The 23574-nt window shown below is 37.4% G+C and overlaps 1 protein-coding gene across 2 annotated transcripts in view; it reads right to left on the bottom strand.

Annotated features, from left to right (window-relative positions):
- Window positions 1–23574, bottom strand: part of ASAP2 (ArfGAP with SH3 domain, ankyrin repeat and PH domain 2) — a 774383-nt gene that overhangs the window by 579702 nt on the left and 171107 nt on the right. For both annotated transcript variants that reach the window (XM_053709709.1, XM_053709708.1), the window contains exon 2: window positions 8304–8376. In XM_053709709.1, the coding sequence (XP_053565684.1) occupies window positions 8304–8376 (73 nt within the window). The remainder of the gene's footprint in view (window positions 1–8303; window positions 8377–23574) is intronic.

The raw sequence follows: 23574 nt of genomic DNA on the forward strand, positions 1-23574 counted from the left end.
CCCTCCTGGTAGGAATGTATATCCCATACGTCACTAGCTCATGGACTCTTGCTAATTACATGAAAGAAACACAAGGTGCTTGTACCATCTGGTAATGACTCGATTTGTTAATTGCTGACATGATACAAGCACCAGTGATGATCTAAGCAGCTGCATTATTTAAAATGTGGTGCAGTGACAATATCTAGCTATGCTTCACATGCACGTGCAGAGAAAAATGTTAACTCATGTTAAAACAGTGATAACTTTTACTATAAGCATTTTTGCTAATACATTTATATTGCAAATATGTTTCTATTTAAATATGTAATTAATGTATGTGCATTTAAATTTTGACTGGAATGTCCCTTTAAAGGGACAGTCTACTTGAAAAGGTTATTGTTTAAAAAGATAGATAATGTGTACCTGTTAATATTCAAAATACATATTAGTAATATTTTATACTAAAATGATTGAGCCACTAAAAATGGAATTACTGAATGTTAGAAATTCCAATAATCCCTTCTAAATCAAAAATACTTCTGTAATACTATGTTTATCTTCATCACCAATCCTAAAATTCACCAAAGACATTTAAAACAAAAACAGAATTAAAACATAACTACACAAAAATGCTTAGATATTAAAGGGACATGAAACCCCAAAAAAATCTCTCATGATTTAGGTAAACCATACAATTTTAAACAACTTTCCAGTTTACTTCTATTATCTAATTTGTTTCATTCTCTTGGTATCATTTGTTGAAGCAGTAGCAATGCACTACTGGTTTCTAACTAAACACATGGATGAGCCAATGAAAATCAGTATATATAGGCAGCCACCAATCAGCAGCTAGAACCTAGGTTCTTTGCTGCTTCTGAGCTTTCCTAGATAAACCTTTCAGCAAAAGATAACAAGAGAAGGAAGCAAATTAAATAATAGAAGAAAATGTGAAAGTTGTTTAAAATCGTATGTTCTGTCTGAATCATGAATGTCTAATTATGACTTTACTGTTCCTTTAATGTGCTAAAAAGGTCACTAGTAGCACTCATCTCATGTCTCATCTATCAACCTTTAAAATTTCAGGCCAGTATATTCAGACACTTGGGCTGCAGCATGAAGATATAACCACATTTTGTATAAATATAGCAGTTGAATAATCAGGTTTACAATAGGGAAAAAAGCCAGAGAATGTTTTTTAAAAAATGACCCCCAATTGACAATGGGTATGGGCCATCATTTTTAAGCTTATAAAAAAGTTGCTTTTAATAATTCCATGTAAAAAATAAATAATTTAGCAATCTGCTGAAGTCAAGAGCATAATGTTTAACCTTTTCATCACTAAACTGTTAACAAAAGGGACATTCTATGCTGGTGATAAAACACACACACACTATACATGAAGTGTTTTATTTTTTCCCAGCAGGACTCTGACCAAAATCTCATAAATAATATAGGCAATATCCCCCAAAAAATTTCAGGTTATTTATTGGCTATTGGATTTCCAAATCTCATTGTCAATATCACAAAGTATTGCATTCTTTATCAGCACAAAATAGAGTGTAAGGGACATAGCAGCCATTGCAAACACATACATCCATAGCAAACACATTCAGAAAATGAATAATGGCATTAGCAACTTGGCAAGGGTATTTCTGTTGTACAAGTTAATATATATATATATATATATATATTATACACACACAATTGTCTGCACTTTTTTTCCTTTGACCATAGATTATTTTAGAGGAGGTATGGAAGGGGTTAATCTTGTTAGCCACAAGTAAAAGGTCTGATCTCTAGCTTGTGCTTGTATTATATGCAGATCAATATATTTATCTCCTCCTGTATTTACCACACAAAGGCCATGGCTAAGTACCTTGTAGTAGTATATTACTGTGACTACTGTCTGTGTGCCAGGGCAGGCAGGCTAGTGTGTAGTGTAGTCCCTTGTTATGACTCCTTAATCCTTCCTTTCCAATTCCTCATATTATAAATATACAGTTACTTGCTGCTGTCTTCCAAGCCAGAATCCTCTCAGTCAGTCCCAGAAACGGTCAAGCTTCCCACCCTGCTGAGTACTCCAGGCAGTGTGGCCATTAGCTCCTGCATGTGCCTTATAGCAGGGCCCAGGAAGTTACAGGAAGTACTCTATTGTTACGCCCCTTCAACCAGCCCCCTAACCCAGTGATTTTTAACCTTTTTTTTGCCGTGGCACACTTTTTTACATTAAAAAATCCTGTGGCACACCACCATCCAAAAATGTTAAAAAAATCACACATTGTAGCCTAATACAGCATATATATATATAGACATACACACAAACACACACATACTGTATGTATTGTGCTGTTATGCCATGCCTCCTACAAACTACCCCTGCACTGGGAGTAAAACACAAGCAAAGTTTAAAAAATATGGCACACTGTTGTCAGTCTGCCGTGGCACACCTGAGGATCTCTCACGGCACACTGGTTGAAAAACACTGCCCTAACCAATCACATCAACTGGGGCAGTCTTATAGTGCAACAGTGAACCATCATATCACGGTTTGATTTTTACTAGCAGGCTGGAGGCTGATTTTAGTTTCAGTGACTAATTGGCAACCGCACCCCCCATAGTTATCTTAATTATTTAGCCAAGGCTTCATTATAAATAATTAAGCCATAGCCTAGAATAATTATCTGTCATTTTATGAAGTGTAGCCTTCATCCTAAGCTTATAAGCTACTTCTGGGACAGGGGGTTATAACTTTCTTTCATAAAGTTGGTGAGTGTCCACAAGCCATTTCACTCCTGGCCACTAGGAGAAAAAAAAAGGATTCTCCAAACTCCAAGAGCACCCTTCCACCTCACTGGTAAACCAGTCTTATCTCTGCTACCGCAAGATGAAGGTGAAGAGCAGAGGTGCTCCAGATGTTGTTCTGTAAGAGGGGTTCTCGGACCGATTAGAGGCCCATTGTCCCTTTAGAGAGCTACTGTTTGGACAGAGTGAAGTTAATGAAGTATTGGGTAGTGGCACAATTAAACCTAGTGAGAGTCACAGGTCTGGCACAGGTGTCGCAGGGATTGTTTCCTAGCCTCCTCCTGTTGGATTATTCTCTATATATTCATATCCTCTGTCAGCAGAACAGCACTGGATTGGCTATCTACTGGGAGCAGTTTTTTCTGCAGATGGTAAGTAAAGTGGGTGCTTATTAGGTAAGTATGAAATGTATTTATGTTGGCAATTACATAACCTATATAGGCTATTGGTAGATACACTTAGTGTTGTACATCATAACCAAGGGACTATTATGGCAGGCATTTATCCTTAGGCTGCATATCTGATATAGATCTTTTTTGGCTTAGCTTGTGTCGGTTATTTTGGGCGTGCTTCGGTTGTTAGCGGGTCGGCTTTTTACCATGCTTTATGTATATAGTTTTTCATGCACGTTAATAATTTGAGCTGTTATCAGCTTTATATGAGCTCCTCGCATATTTTGTTACATTAGAGCACGTCAGTCTAAGTTTGCAAGGGAGTGTGGCAATTTATGCTATGCATGTTTTATGGACATGCGCTTGTCGGATTCATGCGCGTAGGCTATATTGTTAGCTCTCCTTGGCCGTTTGTCTCATAAGTGTTACAGGCTATGCACGTCTGTCTTTCCCCTACACTCTACCAAGTTGTGTCAGGTTAGCGAACATTACTCCTTTCCCGCCGGATGAGGTAGTGGATTCATAACCCTACTCTGTTTGCTTTGACTTTATTTGGTGGAGGGGGTAAGATTCTCAATGCAGTTTATTTTTTTTTCTGGTGTATTTAATGAAAGGTTCCTTGCTTACGTTTTACAGAACTTGTAAAGGGTTAAAATAAGAGAAAAGCTACATGCACAGGAAGAAAACAACAGTATAGTGAATAGTAACCATGTTACTGTATTGGTACCCAGCTGTTATGCCCCATTATAGTAATTACTTTGTAATTATAATATTTTTTTCTGCAGTCTTGCAATAAACATATTAAATGAACAGTTTTTTAAATGCATAAACCACTTCCAAACAAACCCACAAATGCAGCAGCCAAATAGACCTGTCGACAGAGGATGTGGGGAGGGTGTGAAACGGCACCTAAGGTGACACCTGCACCTTGTTCTCTCCCATGAGCAGGGCCCAGTGATAATGTGATAGAAAGATGCACATGTACAACTGATGCTACAGAAGAGAGGGAAACAGGAGACAAGAAGCAGGCTGTTGGGGGCAATTTACCCATTACCAGGAGCAGTGGCCACAGGTGACAAAATCTCACAGAACACACACACACACTTCTTCCTAATGATATGAAAAGGAAGCAGTAGTAGTAAAATGAACAAGTAAAAAAACAAAACAAAAAAACCAAGACTTCTCATTTGAAATTCAGACTAAGAGCTCCATTTGCCAACTGCCGGGCGGACGAGGTTTGCCATTATGAACCTGGTTTGCCCAGCCTCGTGGCGAGCAGACAGCATTTGATGCCCACATATAACCAGATACACTGTGGACAATGAATAATTACTTACATTAACTAAGCTACATGAAGCAACCAAGAGACAAAGGAAGTCCACAGTGTAAATAATACGTGCTATATCTTTTATCAAGACAGAAAAATAATGGAACCAATATAGAATATAGTTTATATTTCAGAATTTAAAATAGCTTATTTGGCATTAAGCCAAGCTGTACACTGCTAGCGCAAGTTAAAATCACATCATAGGAAATTAGATCAAATTTCACAAGTACTTATTAACCCCTTAACGACCGAGGACGTGCAGGGTACGTCCTCAGAAAAAAGGAAGTTAACGCCTGAGAACGTACCCTGCACGTCCTCGGTGTGGAAAGCAGCTGGAAGCGATCCTGCTTGAGCTACACTACAGAATTTTTTTTAAAAAAAAATAAACATTTGATTGTTCAAAATGGGTACTGGCAGACAGCTGCCAGTACCCAAGATGGCCCCCAATAAGGCTGAGAGGGAGGCTTAGAGAGCTGTTTTGGGGGGGATCAGGGAGGTTGGGGGTTAAGGGGGGGATCCTAAACACAGCATATGTAAATATGCTTTTCTTTTTTATATTTTTTTTTTCTTAAAAAAAAGAAAAAACTTATTTTAGTACTGGCAGACTTTCTGCCAGTACTTAAGATGGCGGGGACAATTGTGGGGTGGGGGAGAGAAGGGAGCTGTTTGGGAGGGATCAGGGGGTGGGATGTGTCAGGTGGGAGGCTGATCTCTCTAAAGCTAAAATTAACCCTGCAAGCTCCCTACAAACTACCTAATTAACCCCTTCACTGCTAGCCATAATACACGTGTGATGCGCAGCAGCATTTAGCGACTTTCTAATTACCATAAAGCAACGCCAAAGTCATATATGTCTGCTATTTCTGAACAAAGGGCATCCCAGAGAAGCATTTACAACCATTTGTGCCATAATTGCACAAGCTGTTTGTAAATAATTTCAGTGAGAAACCTAAAATTGTGAAAAAATTTACGTTTTTTTTACTTTGATCGCATTTGGCGGTGAAATGGTGGCATGAAATATACCAAAATGGGCCTAGATCAATACTTGGGGTTGTCTACTACACTACACTAAAGCTAAAATTAACCCTAGAAGCTCCCTACATGCTCCCTAATTAACCCCTTCAATGCTGGGCATAATACACGTATTGTGCGCAGTGGCATTTAGCAGCCCTCTAATTACCAAAAAGCAAAGCCAACGCCATATATGTCTGCTATTTCTGAACAAAGGGGATCCCAGAGAAGCATTTACAACCATTTATTCTATAATTGCATAAGTTGTTTGTAAATAATTTCAGTGAGAAACCTAAAGTTTGTGAAAAAATTTGTGAAAAAGTGAACAATTGTTTTTATTTGATCGCATTTGGCGGTGAAATAGTGGCATGAAATATACCAAAATGGGCCTAGATCAATACTTTGGGATGTCTTCTAAAAAAAAATATATACATGTCAATAGATATTCAGGGATTCCTGAAAGATATTAGTGTCCCAATGTAACTAGCGCTAATTTTGAAAAAAAGTGGTTTGGAAATAGCAAAGTGCTACTTGTATTTATGGCCCTATAACTTGCAAAAAAAGCAAAGAAGATGTAAACATTGGGTATTTCTAAACTCAGGACAAAATTTAGAAACTATTTAGCATGGGTGTTTATTGGTGGTTGTAGATGTGTAACAGATTTTGGGGGTCAAAGTTAGAAAAAGTGTGTTTTTTTCCATTTTTTCTTCATATTTTATAATGTTTTTTATAGTAAATTATAAGATATGATGAAAATAATGGTATCTTTTGAAAGTCCATTTAATGGCGAGAAAAACTGTATATAATATGTGTGGGTACAGTAAATGAGTAAGAGGAAAATTACAGCTAAACACAAACACCGCAAAAATGTAAAAATAGCCTTGGTCCCAAACGGACAGAAAATGGAAAAGTGCTGCGGTCATTAAGGGGTTAATATAGTCACAATGGGCCATAGCCCTCATTAGCAATTATACAAATATTTATCATAGTGTGAGTAAACCATTTGTAGAAATTATATAATTACTGGAATAATCCTAAAAAGGTAATACCAAAATATAAATTGCAATATGACAAGACAAAGGGAGAGGGATAATTATTTAAATATAGGTGTTTTGTATTTAAGTAAGGGTGTGCAATCATATCAACTTAAACATACACCAAAGTATAATGCAAAGATATCTGTTCACAGAGTTAATTAATGATCCTATCACTACCTTAAGTAAAAATAAAAAATAAAAAAAAAAAGGAATAGTTTTATCGATTTAATCTCTATCAGATGTAGAAATATTAAATTGCTTAAATAAAAATTACAACAAATTGTGACTAGTTTCTAAAAATATTAACATTACATTTCTGTAACTAATATTCCTATGTGCAGGGTGCCTGAAGATGATTATACAGTATTAAGTGAATGGGAATAAACTAAAGAGTTTTGGTGAAAACGTCCATTCATAATCCTCATACATACCAAACTTAACTATGGGTTAAACTCCTACAATCCGGGAGCTATATTATGTTTAACATTAACTAGATTTCCCCATCCATAACTTCCCTACTTACTTATAGTTCAGGCACACGCAAACATAAAAAGGAGATGAAACTTCACGTGCAAAACACCCTAAACGTGTTTCAAACACGCCCCCCCCCCCTCGGAAGAAGTGTGTGTGACACACGTGTAAGAAGTGAAATTTTAAAATATGAAATTGTTTACTTTTCCCCAAAACTGTGGTTATTGCTCAATATAATTGGCTTATTATGGTAGTGAAAATGCTCAAATGTCACAACAATGATTGACAAGATCCCTTAACAATGTGGTTTCTGCTTACAGTACGTCAACAAAATATATGCATGCAGGATACTTTCTCCCAAGTCTCCGGGTTGTACTAATGAGCTGGATGCTTCAAGCAGGAAAAACAGGCCATAGAGACTTAACCCCTTACCCATATGGATATATGTGTGTGTGTGTATATATATAAAGCAGGTATTGTACCTCTGTATAACACTGCAGATTCTTTTAGTGCATTACAAATAAAGATAATAATAAAGTATATAATAAGAATAATATGGCTAAGCTACAGGGTGTCTAATTTGTAACCTTAAAACAGTGTCTCTTATAAGCCATGCTAAGAAGACCAGGAATACAAATCCCACACTTTTCAAGGGGTTTATCCCTGGTCTGTTAAAAATATTAAAACCCTGCACATTTTGAAAGTTTTAAAATCTTTTTGTAATCAGATTTTTCTGCAATGTAGTGCTTATTTTGCTAATGATCCCTTTGCAAACATGAACAAACTGTATTTTGTGTTATTTAAGGGATTGTGGAAGTTGACATGTCTATCAGACAGTTGGGTGTTTTGCAAATGATGTTAAAAGCCATTAAAAATATTTCTTCTATACATTGTTTAAAAATGTTGTTTGTTTTTTTGTTTTGTTTTTTAAAGTTTCTACTTACTGGGAATCATTCTGTGCAAAAATTGTTTACAGTAATTAAAAATTATTCTTTAAACATTTGTTTTATAGACAGATTTTAAAAGAAAAAATATACTGTAATGTTGAAATGTTATTTATACATAGTTTTAAAAAAATGTACGTTATTGCAAATAAATGTTTGTTATAAGTGTTCTTTTCTTGTTAAAATGGCATAAAACATTTATTTTGTAACAGCTAAAAGAATTCTTTATCAGCCTTCAGCTGCTAAACTCATGGGATCTAGGACTATGACGTGGTGCAAATGGAACTTGACAAACACAGATCATAAACACCACACAAACACAAGGGAAGCAACATACCCAAGCCCGATGTGTTAATGGATTTTACAGCTTTCTTCATTTTATAGAGAATTGTTCTGTCCACATCTAGAGCCTATAGAAGGAATAAAAAACAAAACATGAATTACCCGACATGGTGCCACTAAGAATGAAAAATGAGAGAATGAATACTGTGGTTAGAAAATTGTTTAAACGGCCTTAAGTGATTTTAGTGCACAAAAGAATCAATAAAGCATTTACCATTAGCTCTGTGGTGATGAAGCACTTAAACTGGCTCTTAAAATGGCTCTTAAAATACAGTTTATATATTCAAAAATAGTGAAACAATTATGTAATGGTATTTTACAAAATGACAGCAAATGTGAAACCCTGAGGATGAAAATATAGGATCGCTATTCATTTCAGTGTGCTCATGGAACAGAACTGCGTTTACCATGAGAGTGCTAGAGATTGCTACAGGCATTTCAACAGTACACAAGCAAGAGGTGAACTTCTCTGGTAGCTAAAGAATATTTTTAAAGGGACATAAAACACAATATTTTTTCTTCCATTATTTAGACAGGGCATCCAATTTTATGCAACTTTCCAATTTACTTCTATTATCAGATTTGCTTCCTTATCATGGTATCTTTTGTTGAAGGTGCAGCAATGAACTACTGGGAGTTAATAATATCAGTTGTATAAGTGCAGCCACCAATCAGCAGCTAGCTCCCATTAGTGCAGGACTTGACAAACCCAGGAGCCAAATTTTACCCATGGCTCCTAACTTTTTGGGTTATTCTCCATATATCTACATACAAATAGCTCAGTCTGGCTTCTAAATATGTGTACTACCTCCTACATTTTAAACATATTTATGTACCACTGCAGCAATGCATTCCTGTCCCTGTGCCTACCTAAGTATGCTTTTTGAGAAAGGATACCAATTAAAAAAAAGCAAATTAGATAGCATTGTTAAATTAGAAAGTAGTTTACAATTGCATGATCTGTCTAAATCATGAACGAAAAAGGTTGTGTTTTATGTCCCTTTAAGCCCAAGCTGTTTTTTTTTTTGGGGTTGTCTGCTTAATTTCTGTAAATCTTGTGCCATCAATATTTCATGCTTAAAGGGACAGTCAAAGCAAAACTTTTAGAATTCAGATTCAGCATGCAACAACCATCCAATTTACTTCTTTTATAAAACTTGATTTATTCTCGTTATCCTTTTTTTAAAGGGTAAACCTAGGAAAACTGATTGACGTTCAGGAGCGTGCACATGTCCTAATAATTCTTTGGCAGCATTGTTTGCAGCAATATGCATTTCAATGTGAAATTGAAGCATTTTTGCAACATACTTCGATTAGCAAAAGTGCTTCTAATAAAAGTTGTTAGTTTTTCTGCGGCATACACACATATTCTGTGAGAACCCATGCACCTGTATTCAAACACCAAACCTTCTCAGAGGGTCAGCAGTAGCTTTGTACGACATAAATAACGTTGTCAGAAGCAATACACAGCCACCTCTCTGAGCAACCATAGTGTGTGAATACCGGTGCACTGGCCCTCACAGGATATATGCGTATGCTGCTGAAAAACAGTAACTTTTATTAGAAACATTTTTGCTAATGGAAGTATACTGCAATAAAGCTTCTATTTCAAATTGAAAGGAACCTATGCACATTTAAATTTTGACCTTTCTATCCCTTTAATGCTGACTTCATGAACATATCAATATCAGTACGGAGTACATAGACGCTTCTCCTGATTGATAACTGGAGCCCAGATTTTTTCTGCATGACAAAACTTCTGGGCTCAAAACCAATCATTTTCCAGGCTTAAAGGGACAGTATACACTCATTTTCATATAACTGCATGTAATAGACACTACTATAAAGAATAAAATGCACAGATACTGATAAAAAAATCCTGTATAAAACCGTTTAAAAACTTACTTAAAAGCTCTCAGTTTAGCTCTGTTGAAAAGGTAGTTGGAAAGCCCACTGCAAGTGGGAAATAAGACACTCCCCCTTCTTTTGCATATGAAAAAAACTTTACACAAACAGGAGCAAGCTGGAGAAGGTAGCTGACGGTATTCTCATAAAACTTTGGGGCTTGGTTAGGAGTCTTAAAATCAGAGCCATGTTATTTAAAAATAAGCAAAACTATACATTTAAAAAAACAAAACTTTATGGGCTATATAAATAGATCATCTACAAAACATTTATGCAAAGAAAAAAATGAGTGTATAATGTCCCTTTTAGTATTTTTAATTCTTCAATGAACAAAATTTGCTCTTAAACACACACCTTACCTCTAGATATCTGCACATTAGTCAGTCCCTTCTGGGACTAAATTACATGAGGTCCTTGAAATCATACTTGCTGCCTTCACTAATTACAAGACACTTTCTGCAACCTATTAAGGGCCAGACTACAAGTGGAGCGGAATTTAACGCTCCCGCTCTAGCGCTAACACAGCTAGAAGTAAGCTTTTTGTGCGCAACGGTTAGCGCTTATATAACAAGCTGAAAGTACACAGTTTTAGCGCATGCTCTAAACTGCTGTGCCTAAAAAGCTAAAGTTAGAATATTACACGTGCGATAACGTATTCCCCCATAGAAGTCAATGAAGCAAGAAAAGTGGGGGGGGGGGATCCTAACACCCTACTCGATCGTAAACATGATCGCATGTTCTTATGTGCGCAAATCCGACATTAAAATATGAATATTTCACTTTCTAAATGTTCTATTTACATATTTCTCTACATATCTAGTGGTATTTCAAAAAGTTATATATACACACATTGGAATGTTAAATGTTTACAGTAAAAACACAGTATAACACTTCATTGAAAATGAATATTGCATAAAAATGTGTTTTTTTTTGTTTGTTTTTTTTAAATTGAGGAATAAAAAGGTAAATAAAAGGAAAATCCAATATGAGTCATTGGATGCATGCATTTACGCTGTTAATGTACCATAAATATGTGAAACAGAAATAAACTCCCCATAGAAACATAGACATATCTATAAAATGTAAGAAATACATAAAAAAATGAATGGTATACATTAGCAAGGTAATGTTTGGGGTGTCCAAGGGAAATGTGTACCTGCACGCCGTATTTAACAAGCAGCGATCATCAGACCACTGCTTTGCTTACCTCTTCGCCAGCTCTTGTTTGGCGAAAATCAATCTCCTCTGTCTTTTCCGACCGGGATGATTGACAGCTCCTGCCCGCGCATGATTGGCTGTGCGTGGGCAGGGGGCGGGATTGCACCCAAGTGCAAAATAGCGCTTGTGTTCAATGCTGAATTCCTCCAGGAGAATTCAGACCGCCAGAGGCGAGCTGCGGCGAACAGGGGCGCGTATATGTGCCCCTGTCCGCCTCAGTTTGATAAATCGCCACCATATTCTTCCCAAATAAAAGACATGAAAAAGTAATCATCTAACTTTTTGGAGAGTACAAAATGGTATTTCTCTAGTAGGAGTGAGGATTATACAAGGTCATTCCAAGCTAATAATATGGGTGTTTCAGTTTTTTTTAAAAAATTTTGGAATTACCTTTTTGACGCAATTGATCATGATAGATAATATTTTAAGTCATAGTTTACATGTGACTCTCAGGAATTTATTAAATAAGATAGAGATATGGTATTCAGAAAGTGTTATCCCTATTGCTGTTTTTAATTCAGCAATTATGATAAACCAGTATTTGGCTATGTGGGGGCATCTATTGCTATTATATATGCAAGAAGGTTCAATTGCCACATCCCCTCCAGCAATCCGATGAAGAATTTTCAATAATTTTATGTTCATTTCCATAAATTGTATGGAGGATGTAGCCCTGTTCATATTTTTAAATATAATGGACCAATCTTTTTCTAAAATTTTAATCTTAAAAGGAACATAAAACCCCAATGTCTTCTTTCATGATTTAGAAAGAATGTGCAATTTTAAAGAACTTTCTATTTTACTTCTATTATCTAATCTGTTTCATTCTCTTGGTATTCTTTGCTGAAAAGCATATCTAGATAGGCTCAGTAGCTGCTGATTGGTGGGTGCACAGAGATGGCTCGTGTGATTGGCTCATCTATATGCATTGCTATTTATTCAACAAAGGATATTTAAAAAAAAAAAAATAGATAATAGAAGTAAATTCAAATGTTTTGGGTTTAGTGTCCCTTTAAGCTCTTCCTCCCATTTTTTAGTATAAGATGGGAAATTCCTGGATTGATCTAAGTAATTAGTTTACTAGTAAGAGTACCTCTTATAAAGGAGCTAGTGTGACATAAAGACTCAAAGGCTGTGAGAGGTCGAAAGATATTATTATTATTATGGCTGAAGATAAAATGTGCTAGTTGTAAATATCTAAACCAAGGACAAAATAAGCCATCATGTATATCTTGGAGGTCTTAGTTTGTTTTTTTGGCATTCTGTAGGACAGTATGACAAGGTATAACCGATTGGAGAGTGGTAGAGGTCAAGGGTCTTTTGTGGTCATTAATCAGCAAATACCGGTTGTTAAGTAGGGGAGGTCAATGGAGAAGGGATTGTAGAAATAATTGTGATCTTTACAGATATATCAATCCCATTGTCTGTACATTTTGGCAATTAAGCCTAGTAATGTGAGGACCGAATTTCCTTTGTGAGTGGGGATACCAACAACAACCTCCTAACTGTTCTACACTTGCTACAGTAACATGTTACATGCCCACCAATTCTTTATGTTGGGAGTTTTAGCACCAGTCGATGATTCTCACTAAGGAGACTGCCGATCTATAACATATACATGTTTTTACATGTTTTCATCTACATAACTGCAAAGGGCTCCAATGCACACATATATATATATATATGTATGTGTGTGTGTGTGTGTGTGTGTGTGTGTGTGTGTACATATCTAATTGTGTTTATATGTGTATATATGTTTGTAAGCACATATATGTGTGTGTGTGTGTATATATATATATATATATATATATATATACACACACACATACACATATACATACATACATACACACACATACATACACACACATACATATATATACACACATATACACACACACACACACATCTTTAGACATGTATATGTATGTATCTCTATGTTAAAGCCTTTTGCCTGCCTTTATTTTTTCTAACACCTGAGACCTCATATCTTTGAGCCCTTATAGCTTTTTTTGATAGCTTTTTTTGTGCAATATATATATTTTTTTAAATAATTTTATTAAAATACGAGCAATAATCCCTATGCACACCCTATCTGGGTTTAAGATTTTAAACACTCAAACAAATCAAATACAAAAAGACACAAAATTAACACAAAACAGAGATTTATCACATACGGGAAAAAAACGTTATCAAGCAAGCTGTTGCCATTCTTGTGAATGAAATTACTGTTCTACCGCTGCACGATGAACTGAAGTGAAAATTCTCTGTTGTTCAGCAAGTATTTAATAGATAAAGCAGCATTTAAAACAAGAACGCTGGTAAAATTAATACAAATAAGAGCAAAAGCCTTACCCAGGAAAGCTTATATCTGTGGTTCCAATCACTTAATTCATAACCAAGTTACATTAAACTTTATTAAAAAAAATAAATGAGCACATCTTATTCATTATTCAGTTTTGGCAGTAAGATCTTAACCACATACAGAGTCAGCAGTTCCAGCAACACATTTAAATATATGCACCTATTTAAGACCATAAACTAGGTCATTTAGGACTTCCAATGAAATAAAATTCTGTCTGAAACAGAAATGTTACTTTCTTCAGTAGACATCCAAGCTATTTCAATTAAGTGTTAGCCCGGCATATTAATAACATTTTCCTGTTTGAACAGGCACTGTAGGTACCTTACATTGTGGAAGGAAAAAACATAATTTATGTAAGAACTTACCTGATAAATTCATTTCTTTCATATTAACAAGAGTCCATGAGCTAGTGACGTATGGGATATACATTCCTACCAGGAGGGGCAAAGTTTCCCAAACCTTAAAATGCCTATAAATACACCCCTCACCACACCCACAAATCAGTTTAACGAATAGCCAAGAAGTGGGGTGATAAGAAAAAGTGCGAAGCATATAAAATAAGGAATTGGAATAATTGTGCTTTATACAAAAAAATCATAACCACCACAAAAAAGGGTGGGCCTCATGGACTCTTGTTAATATGAAAGAAATGAATTTATCAGGTAAGTTCTTACATAAATTATGTTTTCTTTCATGTAATTAACAAGAGTCCATGAGCTAGTGACGTATGGGATAATGACTACCCAAGATGTGGATCTTTCCACACAAGAGTCACTAGAGAGGGAGGGATAAAATAAAGACAGCCAATTCCTGCTGAAAATAATCCACACCCAAAATAAAGTTTAACAAAAAACATAAGCAGAAGATTCAAACTGAAACCGCTGCCTGAAGAACTTTTCTACCAAAAACTGCTTCAGAAGAAGAAAATACATCAAAATGGTAGAATTTAGTAAAAGTATGCAAAGAAGACCAAGTTGCTGCTTTGCAGATCTGGTCAACCGAAGCTTCATTCCTAAACGCCCAGGAAGTAGATACTGACCTAGTAGAATGAGCTGTAATTCTTTGAGGCGGAGTTTTACCCGACTCAACATAGGCAAGATGAATTAAAGATTTCAACCAAGATGCCAAAGAAATGGCAGAAGCTTTCTGGCCTTTCCTAGAACCGGAAAAGATAACAAATAGACTAGAAGTCTTACGGAAAGATTTCGTAGCTTCAACATAATATTTCAAAGCTCTAACAACATCCAAAGAATGCAATGATTTCTCCTTAGAATTCTTAGGATTAGGACATAATGAAGGAACCACAATTTCTCTACTAATGTTGTTGGAATTCACAACTTTAGGTAAAAATTCAAAAGAAGTTCGCAACACCGCCTTATCCTGATGAAAAATCAGAAAAGGAGACTCACACGAAAGAGCAGATAATTCAGAAACTCTTCTAGCAGAAGAGATGGCCAAAAGGAACAAAACTTTCCAAGAAAGTAATTTAATGTCCAATGAATGCATAGGTTCAAACGGAGGAGCTTGAAGAGCTCCCAGAACCAAATTCAAACTCCAAGGAGGAGAAATTGACTTAATGACAGGTTTTATACGAACCAAAGCTTGTACAAAACAATGAATATCAGGAAGAATAGCAATCTTTCTGTGAAAAAGAACAGAAAGAGCAGAGATTTGTCCTTTCAAAGAACTTGCGGACAAACCCTTATCCAAACCATCCTGAAGAAATTGTAAAATTCTCGGTATTCTAAAAGAATGCCAAGAAAAATGATGAGAAAGACACCATGAAATATAAGTCTTCCAGACTCTATAATATATCTCTCGAGATACAGATTTACGAGCCTGTAACATAGTATTAATCACGGAGTCAGAGAAACCTCTATGACCAAGAATCAAGCGTTCAATCTCCATACCTTTAAATTTAAGGATTTCAGATCCGGATGGAAAAAAGGACCTTGTGACAGAAGGTCTGGTCTTAACGGAAGAGTCCATGGCTGGCAAGATGCCATCCGGACAAGATCCGCATACCAAAACCTGTGAGGCCATGCCGGAGCTACCAGCAGAACAAACGAGCATTCCTTCAGAATCTTGGAGATTACTCTTGGAAGAAGAACTAGAGGCGGAAAGATATAGGCAGGATGATACTTCCAAGGAAGTGATAATGCATCCACTGCCTCCGCCTGAGGATCCCGGGATCTGGACAGATACCTGGGAAGTTTCTTGTTTAGATGAGAGGCCATCAGATCTATCTCTGGGAGCCCCCACAATTGAACAATCTGAAGAAATACCTCTGGGTGAAGAGACCATTCGCCCGGATGCAACGTTTGGCGACTGAGATAATCCGCTTCCCAATTGTCTACACCTGGGATATGAACCGCAGAGATTAGACAGGAGCTGGATTCCGCCCAAACCAAAATTCGAGATACTTCTTTCATAGCCAGAGGACTGAGAGTCCCTCCTTGATGATTGATGTATGCCACAGTTGTGACATTGTCTGTCTGAAAACAAATGAACGATTCTCTCTTCAGAAGAGGCCAAAACTGAAGAGCTCTGAAAATTGCACGGAGTTCCAAAATATTGATCGGTAATCTCACCTCCTGAGATTCCCAAACTCCTTGTGCCGTCAGAGATCCCCACACAGCTCCCCAACCTGTGAGACTTGCATCTGTTGAAATTACAGTCCAGGTCGGAAGAACAAAAGAAGCCCCCTGAATTAAACGATGGTGATTTGTCCACCACGTTAGAGAGTGTCGAACAATCGGTTTTAAAGATATTAATTGAGATATCTTCGTGTAATCCCTGCACCATTGGTTCAGCATACAGAGCTGAAGAGGTCGCATGTGAAAACGAGCAAAGGGGATCGCGTCCGATGCAGCAGTCATAAGACCTAGAATTTCCATGCATAAGGCTACCGAAGGGAATGATTGTGACTGAAGGTTTCGACAAGCTGTAATCAATTTTAGACGTCTCTTGTCTGTTAAAGACAGAGTCATGGACACTGAATCTATCTGGAAACCCAGAAAGGTTACCCTTGTTTGAGGAATCAAAGAACTTTTTGGTAAATTGATCCTCCAACCATGATCTTGAAGAAACAACACCAAGTCGATTCGTATGAGACTCTGCTAAATGTAAAGACGGAGCAAGTACCAAGATATCGTCCAAATAAGGAAATACCACAATACCCTGTTCTCTGATTACAGACAGAAGGGCACCGAGAATCTTTGTGAAAATTCTTGGAGCTGTAGCAAGGCCAAACGGTAGAGCCACAAATTGGTAATGCTTGTCTAGAAAAGAGAATCTCAGGAACTGATAATGATCTGGATGAATCGGAATATGCAGATATGCATCCTGTAAATCTATTGTGGACATATAATTCCCTTGCTGAACAAAAGGCAATATAGTCCTTACAGTTACCATCTTGAACGTTGGTATCCTTACATAACGATTCAATAATTTTAGATCCAGAACTGGTCTGAAGGAATTCTCCTTCTTTGGTACAATGAAGAGATTTGAATAAAACCCCATCCCCTGTTCCGGAACTGGAACTGACATAATTACTCCAGCCAACTCTAGATCTGAAACACAATTCAGAAATGCTTGAGCTTTCACTGGATTTACTGGGACATGGGAAAGAAAAAATCTCTTTGCAGGAGGTCTCATCTTGAAACCAATTCTGTACCCTCTGAAACAATGTTCTGAATCCAAAGATTGTGAACAGATTTGATCCAAATTTCTTTGAAAAAACGTAACCTGCCCCCTACCAGCTGAACTGGAATGAGGGCCGTACCTTCATGTGAACTTAGAAGCAGGCTTTGCCTTTCTAGCAGGCTTGGATTTATTCCAGACTGGAGATGGTTTCCAAACTGAAACTGCTCCTGAGGACGAAGGATCAGGCTTTTGTTCTTTGTTGAAACGAAAGGAACGAAAACGATTGTTAGCCCTGTTTTTACCTTTAGACTTTTATCCTGTGGTAAAAAAGTTCCTTTCCCACCAGTAACAGTTGAAATAATAGAATCCAACTGAGAACCAAATAATTTGTTTCCCTGGAAAGAAATGGAAAGTAGAGTTGATTTAGAAGCCATATCAGCATTCCAAGTCTTAAGCCATAAAGCTCTTCTGGCTAAGATAGCCAGAGACATAAATCTAACATCAACTCTAATAATATCAAAAATGGCATCACAGATGAAATTATTAGCATGCTGGAGAAGAATAATAATATCATGAGAATCACGATTTGTTACTTGTTGCGCTAGAGTTTCCAACCAAAAAGTTGAAGCTGCAGCAACATCAGCCAATGATATAGCAGGTCTAAGAAGATTACCTGAACATAGATAAGCTTTTCTTAGAAAAGATTCAATTTTTCTATCTAAAGGATCCTTAAACGAGGGTACCATCTGACGTAGGAATGGTAGTACGTTTAGCAAGGGTAGAAATAGCCCCATCAACTTTAGGGATTTTGTCCCAAAATTCTAACCTGTCAGGCGGAACAGGATATAATTGCTTAAAACGTTTAGAAGGAGTAAATGAATTACCCAATTTATCCCATTCCTTAGCAATTACTGCAGAAATAGCATTAGGAACAGGAAAGACTTCTGGAATAACCGCAGGAGCTTTAAAAACCTTATCCAAACGTATAGAATTAGTATCAAGAGGACTAGAATCCTCTATTTCTAAAGCAATTAGTACTTCTTTAAGTAAAGAGCGAATAAATTCCATCTTAAATAAATATGAAGATTTATCAGCATCAATCTCTGAGACAGAATCCTCTGAACTAGAAGAGTCCAAAGAATCAGAATGATGGTGTTCATTTAAAAATTCATCTGTAGAGAGAGAAGATTTAAAAGACTTTTACGTTTACTAGAAGGAGAAATAACAGACAAAGCCTTCTTTATGGATTCAGAAACAAAATCTCTTATGTTATCAGGAACATTCTGCACCTTAGATGTTGAGGGGAACTGCAACAGGCAATGGTACATCACTAAAGGAAATATTATCTGCTTTAACAAGTTTGTCATGACAATTAATACAAACAACAGCTGGAGAAATAGCTACCAAAAGTTTACAGCAGATACACTTAGCTTTGGTAGATCCAGCAGGCAGTGGTTTTCCTGTAGTATCTTCTGGCTCAGATGCAACGTGAGACATCTTGCAATATGTAAGAGAAAAAACAACATATAAAGCAAAATAAATCAAATTCCTTATAAGACAGTTTCAGGAATGGGAAAAAAATGCCAAACATCAAGCTTCTAGCAACCAGAAGCAAATGAAAATGAGACTGAAATAATGTGGAGACAAAAGCGACGCCCATAATTTTTTGGCGCCAAATAAGACGCCCACATTATTTGGCGCCTAAATGCTTTTGGCGCCAAAAATGACGCCACATCCGGAACGCCGACATTTTTGGCGCAAAATAACGTCAAAAAATGACGCAACTTCCGGCGACACGTATGACGCCGGAAACGGAAATGAATTTTTGCGCCAAAAAAATCCGCGCCAAAAATGACGCAATAAAATGAAGCATTTTCAGCCCCCGCGAGCCTAACAGCCCACAGGGAAAAAAGTCAAATTTTTGAGGTAAGACAAAATATGATAATTTAAAGCATAATCCCAAATATGAAACTGACTGTCTGGAAATAAGGAAAGTTGAACATTCTGAGTCAAGGCAAATAAATGTTTGAATACATATATTTAGAACTTTATAAATAAAGTGCCCAACCATAGCTTAGAGTGTCACAGAAAATAAGACTTACTTACCCCAGGACACTCATCTACATGTTTGTAGAAAGCCAAACCAGTACTGAAACGAGAATCAGTAGAGGAAATGGTAAATATAAGAGTATATCGTCGATCTGAAAAGGGAGGTAAGAGATGAATCTCTACGACCGATAACAGAGAACCTTATGAAATAGACCCCGTAGAAGGAGATCACTGCATTCAATAGGCAATACTCTCCTCACATCCCTCTGACATTCACTGCACGCTGAGAGGAAAACCGGGCTCCAACTTGCTGCGGAGCGCATATCAACGTAGAATCTAGCACAAACTTACTTCACCACCTCCCTTGGAGGCAAAGTTTGTAAAACTGATTTGTGGGTGTGGTGAGGGGTGTATTTATAGGCATTTTAAGGTTTGGGAAACTTTGCCCCTCCTGGTAGGAATATATATCCCATACGTCACTAGCTCATGGACTCTTGTTAATTACATGAAAGAAAAGCATTTAATAGATGTTATAAATGAGAACCAATAAATATCTTCCCATATTCTGGCTTGTACCCAATCAGGACAAGTCCTTTCCAAAGAATCACTTCTTGTGCTCTAGTCAAGCATATAACAAAGCCAAAGAGAGCGTAAACAAACAAAGTAAGGAAACACGAAACTCCAACACAAGTGACAGCAAACGTATAAGCAGCACAAGTATGTGCCACTGCCCACTAAACATGTACAAAGTTTTATCAACAAATACAAATCTTGCCTGGGATGTCTACTGTTTAACAACACCATCTAGTTTTGGCTAAAAATGAGTGTTATTGAGGAAAAGTCTTAAGACCTGATGATCTAAAGCTATCTGCTCTGGCGAGATTATCAAAAAAGTCTCACTAGGATCCTGAGGTCCCTCAAGAAATTTTATAAAGGCAAATTTCAGCTAGAGAGCAGTTTATCTCTCTATGCAGGATTCTCAATGTGAAGGAGAGATACCTATATAACACTATAATGCTAAAGATTTTGTGTGATTTATCTCCGTGCCTGTGAGTTTCAGGACCTTAGTCAATATGATAAACTTTATTGAAATACAGTTTCAATGAATTTACATTAATTGTATTTAATGTAAAGTAATGGACAAATATAATGTATCCCCTTAATAATATAATAATCAGTAAATATATAAAAAATTGTAATGAAACAACAAACAATAAAAAAAACTTAAGGTAACTGCACTTTAGTTACATTGCCGGCAAAGCCAAACTAAAAACCACTCAGACCTAGAGTGCGTCAAGCCCAAACAACCTCCGAGGCGTCCGCCCCACGGGTCACGACTCCCAAGAAGGTACCGGCCAATGACAAGGACCGCATCTGCCCCCTAAAAGGGAAAACAAAGTCCAGGAAAAATCCAAAGGAATTTTTCCCACTCAACACCTATAGAGGAACCCATGGTTGTCTTACAATAGCAACGCCTAGGGAGACAAGCTCCTTAGAAACACAAGGACCAAAGAAAAAGGATCCATACACAGGGAAAAATGTTGCAAAAAGAACTCGAGGAACACCCTCATCTCCCTGATCCTGTACCATACCCTAAGGTACTCCAGGAAAACCATGAGTCCACCGTTGCCTCATAACATATCTAGACCTGCAGGCTAGACAGGCAGAGACAGCAGAAACAGGATAACTATCCCAGCAGCTAGAAAAAGAGCTCTCCAAAAGAACCTCAAAGCGCTCTGAACAGGAACTCCCAATGACCAGCTTCCAGGAGGAATGCTGACTCACCATTGCTAACCCAAACCACCTAAAGGCGCTTCAAAGCTTGTTAGCATACAGATAAGAGCAATTAGCAGTAGCTGGTTACACCATCACAGTGCAAATAGCTGTAGATGGTTTCAACTGTAAACTTTCCAAGGGCTTACAGCCCTCCGAATAGTGAGCTTCAAGGAGCACCCTCTCCCGGCACCAGACACCAGTAGAAAAGAGGAGGACATCCACAGTCCTCCCACAAAGGAGAGGACCAACACTAAGAAAATGCCCAACCTTCCCTCCAGGTCCCAGCCCAAAGGCTAGTCAAAGACCGAAGACAAGAGTCCCAGACTTAAGGAAGAGAAAGGAAAAGTCCCTGGTTAGACCGCTGCTACAAATGGCATGCTACCGTGAGTCAGGATAGACATTGTGCTCGGGTACAAGACCCCCTACATGCTGTCTTCTTCATAAAAAAAACACTTCCCAATGGAAGAAGGCCCTCAGACCCTCAGCATCCATATATCAGATCCAACACATAGCAGAAGCCCCAAAGGGTGCAAACCCTCAGCTTCCCGCTGCAGGAATGGAGGAACCCGACACTACATTGCAGCTCCCCTTCCAGGATCCTGAAATGCAAAAAGGGAAAAAAAACCTGCAAGACAAGAACCAAGGACCCACAGGACGCCACAGATATTAAGTTAAATCCGGAGAACCCAACCCCCACTCTGGAAGAGAAGGGAATGAATACAATGGAAAAACACCCTACCATAGAGTTGAGACCCCTTGGCCATATCACCAACCAAGTTGAAAGACACCTGGAGTCTACAGGAACATCTTAAATGCACCAAAAGACCAGAAGGGACCCGTCAGAAGGACCTAAAGCCTAAGCCACAGTCAAATAGGCATCTCTGAAAGAGCATCAGCCCCTACGAGAGAGGCCCACAAACATCTAGTGTGAAATCGAACCGTCCACACCCATCCAAGGAGAGACATGGACCAAGGCCAGGGTCCTCGACAAGGAGAAGGTAGAGGGAAGCAGCACTCTTACTCCATGGTCCTTAAAATCCAAAAGGTTTATTTCAAAAAATGTTAAAACACGTAGAAAAGTGGACAAGCACAGCACAATACAAATGCAAGCTATACAGGTGGAGGGGGGGGAGCAAATCCTTACATGTTTCGTGCTATGCAGCACTTAATCATAGGATAGCTCACCACCTGTGCAGCACACCTTTAAAGGAGCAATGGCCAATCATTCAAAGCCATAGTATACCCAAAATGAATGTCTTAAAGGCATACTGCACAGGTGTGAGAAGAAATGGTGTAACAGAAAAAATACTTATTACATAAGAAGTACAAAAATGAAAATAAAAATAAAAATAAAAATAGAAATGAATGTAAAAAACACATCAATAAATCATGTTACACAAGATCCAAATTAGTCTCAAAAAGAAAAATTAATTAATGAAATTGTAAATCTGATTATAAATCTAAGACAGATGAGATATAGTAATGAAAGATATATATCTATATCATCATATATACAAGGCAAGACAAAAATCAAAAATCAAAAATCAGAAAATCAAAAAAATCAAAAAATCAAAAAAGATTTTAAAGGCAATAAAGTACAAATCAAATGGGATATACAACTTTTGCCAAAACCTTAGAAAAAGTGGTATTGATTTTTCAATATATTACATATAGAAAGTTATCTTATAACCCAGAAAAAGAATTCACCCACAAATTGGACAGGTTACTTGAAGATGCACTTGCATTAGGTTTTATTTCACAAGAGGAGTGTGTTTCCCTAGTTCCACAGTTTCCTGTGACGCCGGTCTTTCACCACCTGCCTAAAATTACACAAGGACTCAGTCAACCCACCAGGCCGTCCAATAATTTCTGGGATTGGCTCGTTGTTTGAACCATTGTCTGAGTGGGTTGACTCAGTCCTACAGCCTTTGGTACAGAACCTTAGTAGTTACCTAAGGGATTCATCCCATCTTTTAACTATTATTAACAAGATGAAATGGGATAAAGATCATAGGTGGGTGGTGATTGACGCGGTGTCACTATATTCACGTATACCACACAATTTGGGATTGCGTGCCATTGGTTTCTTTTTGGATAATTATACAAATTATTCCAGGGAATTTAAATTGTTTTTTTGTGAGACTGTCGAGTTCCTACTGTCCCACAATTACTTCATGTTTAATGGTGAGTACTTTTTACAAATCTGTGGTACTGCGATGGGGGCGAAATTTGCCCCCTCATTCGCTAACTTATTTGTGGGATGGTGGGAACTCGGCAGCCTCTATAACGGCAATAACCCTTTCATAGA

This window comes from Bombina bombina, chromosome 4 (genome assembly GCF_027579735.1).
Source record: "Bombina bombina isolate aBomBom1 chromosome 4, aBomBom1.pri, whole genome shotgun sequence".
In the NCBI taxonomy this organism is placed as follows: domain Eukaryota; kingdom Metazoa; phylum Chordata; class Amphibia; order Anura; family Bombinatoridae; genus Bombina; species Bombina bombina.